At 40.5% G+C, this 10,684-nt stretch overlaps 1 protein-coding gene across 1 annotated transcript in view; it reads right to left on the minus strand.

The window, feature by feature from the left end:
* Positions 1-10,684, minus strand: part of OTUB2 (OTU deubiquitinase, ubiquitin aldehyde binding 2) — a 28,386-nt gene that overhangs the window by 10,024 nt on the left and 7,678 nt on the right. Inside the window, exons 2-3 of the mRNA XM_027869833.1 lie at positions 6,890-6,985; positions 5,103-5,221 (exon numbers count right to left, since the gene is read on the minus strand). Of these exons, the coding sequence (XP_027725634.1) occupies positions 5,103-5,221; positions 6,890-6,985 (215 nt within the window). The remainder of the gene's footprint in view (positions 1-5,102; positions 5,222-6,889; positions 6,986-10,684) is intronic.

The following is a 10,684-nucleotide window of genomic DNA, read 5'->3' on the forward strand; positions in this document are numbered from 1 at the left end:
TGCCTTACATCCATTATCTTATCGGAGGCTCACAATGTTCCTACTATTATTCCATCTCATATCTCTATAAATGGAAGACAGGTCAGGGGCTACTCTCACCAAAGGTAGCTCATGTTCCCAATTACAGAAACAGCCACTGAAGGGAACAATTATGGAATGACAGTAACAATAATTCACATTCATCTAGGCTGTTTAAGCTTTCCAATATACTTTCCTTACATATTTATGAGGTAGGTAGTGCAAAATATTATTCCCATTTTTCAGATGAGGGTACTGAAATGCAGAGTTACCCATGGCCCCATAACAAGTTAGGTGTCACAGCCATATTTTCCCAATGTTTCCTCATCTTCTGTCTCAATCCCACAGTTTTTCTTCCTCCCCAAAGTAACAAAAGGGATGCTGGAGCAAGTCTGTGGAGCATGTGGCACCCCACCTCTAAAAACATCCCAAATACTTCCTAATAGAAAGTCACTATTGGTTAGGATTTTCTATCAGTTCTTTCCTTTCAAAGCTCTCCCTTTGGGAAAACTTGAGACTTTGTTGTTCTCTCCTGGGGTTTAAATAGGTTGATGTGCAAAGCAGGCTCTTCAGGTTTGGTTTCTAATAACTTTGAACAGGTTGTTTTGGATGTTTTGTGTTCTTTTCCTCTTCAGAAGTCACAAATAAACTAGGTAAACACCTAGGTTCAGGGGTGCCAAATATGGGGGAGGATCATGCCACCTAGTGGTATGTTTCAGAAAAAAAACCACTACAGAGTTCTACGCCGACTCTATGAGCTCTTCTTTCCTCTCCTGGAGACATTTGTCTTTAATCCTGTCCAGGTTAACATTTTTATTAGTGACTTGGATTAAAGTAGTATACATCAAATCTGCAGAAAACATAAATTCAAGAGTGGAAACCAATACAACGGACCACAAACGTCGTTTTTGTTCAGTTGTGTCCAACTCTTCTGTGACCTCATGGTCTATAGCACACCAGGCCCTTCTATCCTCCACTATCTCTTGAATTCTGTCCAAGTTCATGTTTATTGTTTCCATGACACTACCTATCTCATCCTCTGCTGTCCTCTTTTCTTTTAACCTTTCCTTTAATTTTTTCCCAATACTAGAGTCTTTTCCAGTGAGCCCACAAATATAGGATCCAAAAATATCTCAAGAGTTGCGAGTTGTGGGCTGAAGCTAGTAAGATGAAACTGAACAGAGATAGATGTAAAGTATTGCATTCAATGTCAAAAAGATCAACCACATGACTACAGGATAGGAGAAATGTGGTTTAAAAAAAAAAAAAGAGCTAAAAGTTTTAGTGGACTGCAAGCTTGAGCAAATTTTCTGTGGACCAGATATCCTTTAAGGTCTTTTCCTGATGGAACAATCTATTGAACTAACTCTAGTGACCTGTGGCCTCCTCTCCCCATGATTTAGTCATAGGTCTTTTACAAATGGCAATCTAAAAAATCAAATGGGATATAGTTACATTAAGAGAAGAATAGTGCCTAGGACTGGGGAGGTGACAGTATCATCACTCTGACCTGGTCAAACTCCATCTGGAATATGAGGTTCAGTTCTCAGTGCCATGTTTTAGAAGGGACATTGAGGGGCAGCTAGATGGCGCAGTGGATAGAGCACCGGCTCTGAAGTCAGGAGGACCTGAGTTCAAATCTGGCCTCAGACCAAACACTTGATACGTACTAGCTGTGTGACCCTGGGCAAGTCACTTAACCCCAATTGCCTTACTAAAAAAAAAAAAAAAAAAAAAAAGAAGGGACTTTAAAACACTGTAATGTGTTCAGAGGAAGGTATTAAAACACTATAGTGTGTTCAGAGAAGGGTGAACAGGACAGCAAACAGGACTCAAAACCATCCTCTCCAGTGAAGTAATTGGGAATATTTAGTATGGAGAAGGAAAGACTGGTAGAGGAGAACAGGGAGGGCAGTTTGTACTTGTGGATTTCAGTTATCTGAAGGGCTATCAAGTAATAAAGGGATTGGTCTTATTTAGCATGGCTAAGACTAATGGTTGAAAATTATGTAGAGAACTTTCTTTTAAAAAGAAGAAATTAGGGGCAGCTAGGCGGTGCGGTGGATAGAGCTCCAGCCTTCGAGTCAGGAGGACCTGATTTCAAATCTGATCTCAGATACATAACATACAACACTTACTAGCTGTGCGACCCTGGGTAAGCCACTTAACCCCGATTGCCTAGCAAAAAGCAGAAAAAAAAACCCCACCAAAATAAATAAAAAAAATAAATAAAAAGAATAAATTATAAGGAGGCTGATTTCAGTTCATTAAAAGGAAGAACTTCTTAGTGATAAGCACTGCCCTAAAATAGAATGGGCTACCTTAAGAATTAATGATGGAAGGGGCAGCTAGGGGTGCAGTGGATAGAGCATTGGCCCTGGAATCAGGAGGACCTGAGTTCAAATCCGGCCTCAGACACATGATACTTTCTAGCCACGTGCAAGTCACTTAACCCCAACTGCCTCACTAAAAAAAGGAAAAAAAAAAAAAGAATTAATGATAGAGGCTAGATGATCACTTGGCAGGGACGTTACAGAGAAGATTCATGTTTTGGATGTGACTTGAGCTAGAAAGCTTGAAAACCTCTGAGTTCCCTTCCAACACTGTGTTACTATGAGCCTGAGTATGGTGGAGAATAAGATCCAGGCTAACAAAATGGTGAAAGAGGAAAAGTTCTCCCTTCCATATCCTCACCCCAGAAGCCTCTTAGTCATTCCATCCTTCCCCCCTAGCAAAACTACTCTGGGATTGGAAAGGAGCTAAGAAACTCACATGTACAGTAGAAGACAATTTTGGAGGCAGAATCAGAGGACTTTGGTTCAAGTAAAGGTGGTGCCATTATATTACTGGTGTGACCTTGGAAAGTGGCTTAACCTTCCTGGTCTGTTTCCTCATATGTAAAAAATGAAAGGGTCAGACTAGATGACTTTGCAGGTCCCATCTATGATTCTATGAATATCACTTGGGGGGAAGAGGTAGATCTTCATTGGAACAGAGCCCTAATGGTGGTATTTTAGGTATCTATGATAGCTCCACAGGCAGGTGGGGAACGAGTGTAATATAGTAAGTGGAAAGACTGCTAGCTCTAGATTCCAACGAAGTGGGTTCAAATCCCACCTCTGATGTTTGTACCTTGTGTGACCTTGCTCAAGTCATTAACTTCCTAGACCTCAGTTTCTTCAACTGTAAAATGAGGGGGCCAGTCTAGATGGTTTCTTAGGTCTCTCCCAGCTCTACAACTGTGATTTGCATGCAGTATTTTGAGGCAAGGGGATGTCCAAGTAGTCTTCAGGTCACATTGTAAGGTGGGCGTCTACTTCCTTTATGTTTAAGGCCATGTCTGATCAGATCCAGGTAACATAAATTAAATAAAGATAATAATAACAATAATAATAATAACAATAATAATAACAACAAGCATTTATATAGCACTTTTAGGTTTGAAAAGCATCTTACAAATTTTATTTTTAATAAATTTTAATTTTAATTATTTTAATAATTAAAATTTTAATACTTTTAATAATAAAAATTTAATAATTTTACAAATATTATACACTTTATCCTCACAACAAGGATAGAAGGTAGGTGCTACTCTTATTATTTTTTACAAATGAGGCAGAAAGAGGTTAAATGACTTGCCTAAGGTCTTAGAGCTAGGAAGTGTTTGAGGCTGGATCTGAATGTGGGTCTTCCTGACTCCAGGTCTGGCACCCTATCCATTATACCAATAAAGAGAGATGGAATCTCTATAATCACTCATTAAATGGTTAACCTACTTCTGCTTGAATACTTCCTGTCATGGAAGTTTTTTTGGGTTTTGTTCTGGCTTGAATTCTCTTGTTAACTGTCCTAAAACAATCTATTTTTGCTAGTTTGGACCTGGTCAGTGAATCAGTTGGGGCACCTGGGAAAGATATTTATTCAGTCTCCTTGTCTCCAAGTAGCACCATACCTAAACCATAGCTGGGAGCAGATTTCAAGGCCACCAAGAAAGGTGATTCCATAGACATATGAAATCATAGGGTGTAAGAACAAAAAGGAAACCTAGAACATAGAATACAAGAACTGGAAGGTAGACAGAACACAATATGGAAAAGGTTAGAGATGGGGGGTTCATTAGAGATCATCTTACAGATGAGGAAATTAAGGCCTAGCAAGGTGGTGACTTGATGAGAACCCAGCTTCTTAGGCCCCTGTTCCATTGTTTAATATCTCTTGCTGTTAGAAGTCACCTTCAAGGATTCTAATCAGGGGTGTGTGCTAGTAAATGTTTAATAATCAGCTCTCTCCGGGGAAAAAAAGTATGTTGGACACACTTTTAAGTTTACTCTTTATCATTAATATTTTCTCCAACATTTTTTAAAGTCTAGTTGTTGTTCGGTCGCTTCAGTCATATCTGACTCTCTATGATCCCATTTGGGGTTTTCTTGGCAAAGATATTGGAATGGTTTTCCATTTCCTACTCCAGCTCATTTTACAGATAAGGAAACTGAGGCAAACAAGTTTAAGTGCCTTGCCAAGGGTCACACAGCTACTAAGTGTCTGAGGTCACATTTGAACTTCGGAAGTCTTCCTGACTTTAGGGCCGGTACTCCATCCACTGTGCTACCTAGATGCTCTTAAAGTCTCCATGTATCAACATATCAACAAAGCAATAAATAAAGCCTTGATTTGTAGCTTTTTGTTGATTTCTAAGGTATAAATGCACACAATGGAAATTTAACAATCAGCTCTCACAAGTATTGAGCTTGCTCCAGCACACCCCGAAGATTAACCATTACTTTCTGAATATGGGCTGAACCAAACAAAGAGAAAACCATTGAAGCCACTGAAATAGCTGAGTTTAGAGCTTATGGTCTTTTGGTTTGATCAAGTGTTGCATTTACTACCATTCCAACCCAATCCAATCTAATCCAATATAATACTGATGTAACAACTTTGCACACTAAGTGCCTAATGTGTGCAAAGGATTGTATTAGGAGACACAGAGAAAACAAACAAAAGAAATCCCTGCCCTCAGAAAGCTTATATTCTACACAGAGGATACAATGTGTAAACAAGGAAGAATCCACAAAGTAATTTACCTGAGAATTTCTCTACTGTTTCCAATAAGTGATTCTAAGTAGGAATAACCCAAAGCTCGGTAAAAGCAATTCCCATCCCCTTTTGTTTTTCGTAGAGCAGAAAATCTTTTGCTGAGTTCCTGGGGAAAGAAAGACATAGTTTTAGATTAAAAAGTAATAATCATAATGATAATAGCTGATGTTTACATAGCATTTTGATGTTGGCAGATTGTTTTTTTGTTTTGTGGGGGTATTTTGTTTGTTTTGTTTTGTTTTTGGCTAGGCAATGTGATTAAGTGACTTGCCCAGGGTCACACAGCTAGTAAGTGTCAAGTGTCTGAGGCCGAATTTGAACTTAAGTCCTCCTGACTCCAGGGCTCATGCTCTATCCACTGCACCACCTAGCTGCCCTTAAATTAACTGAAATCTCTTTGGAAGCTGATTGGATTTTTTTTTTTTTTGGCCAGGTAATTGGGGTTAGGGTTAAGTGACTTGTCCAGGGTCACATAGCTAGTAAGTATCAAGTGTTTGAGGTCAGATTTGAACTCAGATCCTCCAGACTCCAGGGCCAGTGCTCTATTCACTGTGCCACCTACTTGCCCTCAGATTGTTTTATGTACATTATCTCATTTGATTCTTGCAAAAACTCTATGAGGTAAGTATGGCTGGGTATTATCGTCCCCATTTTATAAATGAAGCAGCAGAGGCTTAGAAAGGTTAAGTAATTGACTAAGGGTTACACAGTAAAGAAAATTGATCCAGTCTTTTGTGAGGAACTTATTCTTACCTCTGGATATTGTCTGCAACTTAACCTGGGGACTTTCTTTTCCTCTCATACTACCCTAAACCACAAGCACTATAGTCCTTGAAGTCTTGAGAAAAGTGTGAGTGTGAGTAAGAGTGAGAGGGAGAGTAAGTCCTGCATTTGATGGGCAAGTCACTTAGTTTCTTCCATACCTCAGGGGATTCTCTAGGCCATAAACTGCAGATGGTGTGTTAACATGGATGAAATCACAGATCCAGTCAAAAATATGCACACACCCATATAGGATCATATATATTTGTATAAAGAGGATAAAGATAAAGTATAAAGATAAAGAGGAAGAGTGTGTGTGTGTGTATGAGAGAAAGAGAAAGTGTGTGAGATAAAGGAAGAAGAGGGAGAGAGGGAGACAGAGAGAGAGAGAGAGACAGAGGGAGAGAGAGACAGAGGGAGAGAGAGAGAGAGGAAGACAGAGAGAGAGAGAGAGAGAGAGAGGGAGACAGAGAGAGAGAGATAAGGGAGAGAGATAAAGTGTGTGTGAGAGAAAGAGTGAGTATGTTTGTGTGTATGAGAGAGATGGAGGGAGAGAAACTCTGTGTGTGTGTGTGTGTAAGAGAGAAGGGGAGAGAATGTGTGTGAGACAGTATGTATGAGAGAGGCAGAGAGAAAGTGTGTGTGTGAGAGAGAGAGATTATGTGTGTGTGTATATGAGAGCAAGATGGAGGAGAAAGAGAAACAGAAGAGAGAGACAGAGAGAGAGAGAGAGAGCAGGGAGAAGGAGAGGGAGAGGTAGAGAAACAGAGAGATAGAGAAGTGTATAGTGACTTGAGGGACGGCCTTGGAATCAGGAAGACCTAGTGCAAATTCTCCCTGAGACATGTGCTAACTACTGTGAGACTACAGGTAAATCAATTAACCTCTCAGCAATCTGCATCTACCGAGGGAGTTTTCACACTGGGAGTTCCTCATACAATGAAATCACAGGTCCTCAGAAATGCACATAAATATTCCTTTTCTTGTTTGTTTTAAACACCCTTAGCCTTACCTGAATTTTCCTCTGGTAAATCCTATTTTCTGGATGGTCACAAAGAATCGATAAGATGTCACATTTCTCAGATATTAAGTTAAAGGATGATTCACTCTGAAAGATGAGGACAGAGAGGTAAATGGAACAATTCCAAAAAAGAACTGACTATATTTCATCATATCCCACCGGGAAATTAAATGCATTTCATTTTTCCTTAGTCATGCCTGTAAACAGAGAATATCCTTCATTTAAGAGAAAAACTCATTTTGAAAGTCCTCCACTTGAAAAACTGATAAAAGTATAGCCTCCATTCATTTTACAGGACTGAAGCCTCTAACATAAGGAACCCTCTCACTGAGAGGCAATGTAACATGGTGGGAAAAAAGTCTAGGTTTGGAGTCAGAGAACTTGGGTTTGAATTTGTGCTCTACTACTTATTTGCCTGTGTGCCCTTGGGTAAATCACTCCATTTTCCTGGGCTTTAAATTACCTCATTTGTTAAATGGGGGGGCTGGACTAAATGTCTTGAAAGGCCCCTTCCAGCTCTAAATCTATAAGCCTACACTGTGGGTCAGAGAGCAGCCCCTGCTGGCAACATGTGATTTTGCAACCTAGCTCCACTAGATCAGAGATGTCAAACTCACCGATGTAAGGCCGAGCAAAACTCAAGCATATCCTGAACCAGATTAAACTGTAACTGGAAAATGTATAACAAAACACATAGAATATAATACAACACGGATAATGTTAATTTATTGTTTTGTAGGCTAATACGCAGCTCACAGGGATACGTTTCTATTTCAGTTTGACCCTACTGTAGTAGGCCCTGTCAATACCAATACGAGTAGAAAAATGAAACTCATAGGAATCGTGGAATTTGAGTTGGAAGGAACCTTAGTAGCCGTCCAACCCAAAAAGGAATCCTCACTATAACATGACTTACCTAATACATTTAGAGCTGGAATGGATCTCAAGGTCTAGTCCATGCCTCTCATGTTACAAAGGAGGAACATGAAGCCAGAAAAGATTAAGCAACTCCCTCAAAGTCATATAGGTAGTAAACAAGAATAAGAATCTGAATCCATGCAGGAGGCTGGCACTCTGTAGCTACCAAAGGCAAACTCAGTCAATTCGACAGAGATTAAAACTCTATTGAGCCAAACAGATTAGCCCAGTAGATGTTAAAGGAACTATACTTGGAGGATAAAGATAATGCCTAAGGTGATATTCCCTGGTTATTTCTTCTTTTTTTTTTTCTTTGTGGTGAGGCAGTTGGGGGTTAAGTGACTTGCCCAGGGTCACACAGCTAATAAGTATCAAGTGTCTGGGGTTGGATTTGAACTCAGGTCCTCCTGACTCCAAGGCTGGAGCTCTATCCATTGTGCCACCTAGTTGCCCCTCTTGGTTATTTCTAACAGACTTAGAAAAGCAGAGTCACTAGCATATGGAAAGTTAAAGTAAACTCCACACTCATTCAGTAGTTAGAAGAATAAGAAGCTAGAGGGCAGAAGGATAACTGATGGCACTCACTAAGAGTCAAAGTGAAAGGGGAATGCTGTTATGCAGTGGGGACAGAAAGGTCATGGGCATGCAAGGAGGGGATAAAATTCCTAAAAGAGTCAGGTTTGGGATGCCCCATTCCCCAATCACACACAGACACCCCAGGGTCCTTCATGCCCTTTGATCAGCCTGCATAGGGGAGGGAAAGGCAATTAGATCCTGCATTGTGGGTGGTCCTCTACCCTAATGGTGACAAGTTTTAGCTATGGGCCTCCCATGATGTACCACTATATAGAAATGGACAGACTAACTGGTGAAATCTGAGCAAGAGATTGGGACAACCACATTGGCTACCTGAACAAATGTGACTGCTAGTAGAAATAGGACTTCTGAGTATGGCTGAAGATGACAACGTCTTCCGTAACACACTTTGGGTATGTTTCCTAAAACATAGGGTTGATAAGGAAGTAGTTGATTATCAGTCTACGAGGATACTTCTAAAAGTGTCCAGCACTGGCATAGTAAGAGCCCTTCAGCCCCACTTAAGTCTAAAGTTTCCTTTAAAGCTCTACGCCACCTCTACTTGGATTTGCTGAACACTAGCAGCCAGATTACTGTTAGGAAATTTCCAAGAGGTCCATAGGGGCACCTTAGTTCCCATTGAGAAGGTTGGAGTTCAGAACACCAAAGGAAACCAGCAGCATGAGTTTTGGGGAATCAGTAAATATATGAGTGCTCATAGCAGTCTCTATGCCAGTTATTAAGGGTAGGGCCAAGTAAAGAGACTTTTGGATTTACTTCAGCCATCCTATGTTATTAACACCAAATAATTCTGGGTCCTAGGGAGGGTGTGGAGACTATTTCTTCCCTTGTGATGGAGATAAAGGAGGCCAGAGTACTTTCATATACCACCTCTCCCTTATTCTGAGTGGCCAGTGAAGAAGGCAAATGTACCTGATAGATTACAGTGAACTAGAAGGAGCGAGTTGAAAAAAACTTTTTTACATCAATTGCTGAGGTTGTTTCTGACCTCATTAATGTGGTGGATCAGGTAACCAAGATCCCACATCGGTGGTATAGGATTGTCAAACTTGCTAACTTTTTTTTTTTGCCTTTTTTTTTCTATTTCTGTATCTGAGACTAGTCAGGAGCAGTTCTCCTGTACCTAGGAAGAAGTCCAGTATACCTTCAGCATCCTTAGGACAACCTGAACTCTTCCTCCTACCGCCATGATACAGTAGGCAGAAAGAGATCCCACTTGCTAAGGACATTGATCCCATTACTACATTTATGACATAATGTTGACCAGGTCAAACAAGACCATGGTGGCAGAAGCCCTAGACCTGTGGTGGCCCACATAACGGCCAATAGATGGGAGATAAACTCTAAGAAAATCTAGGTTCTAGTATTCTCAATTAAATTATGAGAAATATTGTGGGTGGGAGAACTCCAGATGATTCTAGACACAGTCCAGAACAAATTACTGATGCTCACTTCTTTAAAGTCTAAAAAAAGGAAGCCCAGAACTTTACTGGACTCTTTGAATTTCAGAAAACCCACATTTCCCAACTGGGTATACTGATGGCTCCTATTTACTGAGTTACCTACAAGTCTGCCTATTTTGACTGATGGCACAAATAGGTTCCAGCACTGCAATACTTAAAACCCCTAAAAAGGGGTTCCTCTTCTAAGATAAGTAGGGCACAGGAAGCCTTTATTATTAAATGGAAATGGCACATTCAAGTCTGATTGAGGGGTCCATGGCCTCGAAAGAAAAAGACCAGACAATCAAAGGCTCTTCCCATTAGGGAGAGGACCAGTAGAGGAATTTTACAATGCCTTTACAATACAATTTTATAATGCTGACTGTGGACATGTTAATATCCATTAGAGACATACATTCTCTGCTTAACTAAATAATCAGGCTGATGCTTTTATGAGAAAAGGAGAGGAGGGGGAGCAGGTCCATTGCTATGGGGCCCACGATGTTATGCTATAGAAGGCTTGTGATCACATGGTCCATCTAATTCTATGGATGAGGTAGGTAGCTAGGTCTTCCCAAAGTGGCTCTTCATGCTAGTCTATTCCGAATGGTTTTCAACTTGCTGCCATCTTGGAAATTCACCCTCTTTCCCCATCTCAGGGTAAGGTTTGCTCCTGAGAAACAATATCTTTGTCATTATGTTCATGACTAGGTTGAGTGTCCCACTTCTCAGAAGCCATGCCCTTGACAAATCAGCATCGCTCTAGGAAAGGAGTGGTGGTTTTAATCCTGATGAGTCTTGGGGTGAATCTTAGTCCTGATCCTGGCAC

This window comes from Vombatus ursinus, unplaced genomic scaffold (assembly GCF_900497805.2).
Source record: "Vombatus ursinus unplaced genomic scaffold, bare-nosed wombat genome assembly UNPS02014794.1, whole genome shotgun sequence".
Lineage (NCBI taxonomy): Eukaryota > Metazoa > Chordata > Mammalia > Diprotodontia > Vombatidae > Vombatus > Vombatus ursinus.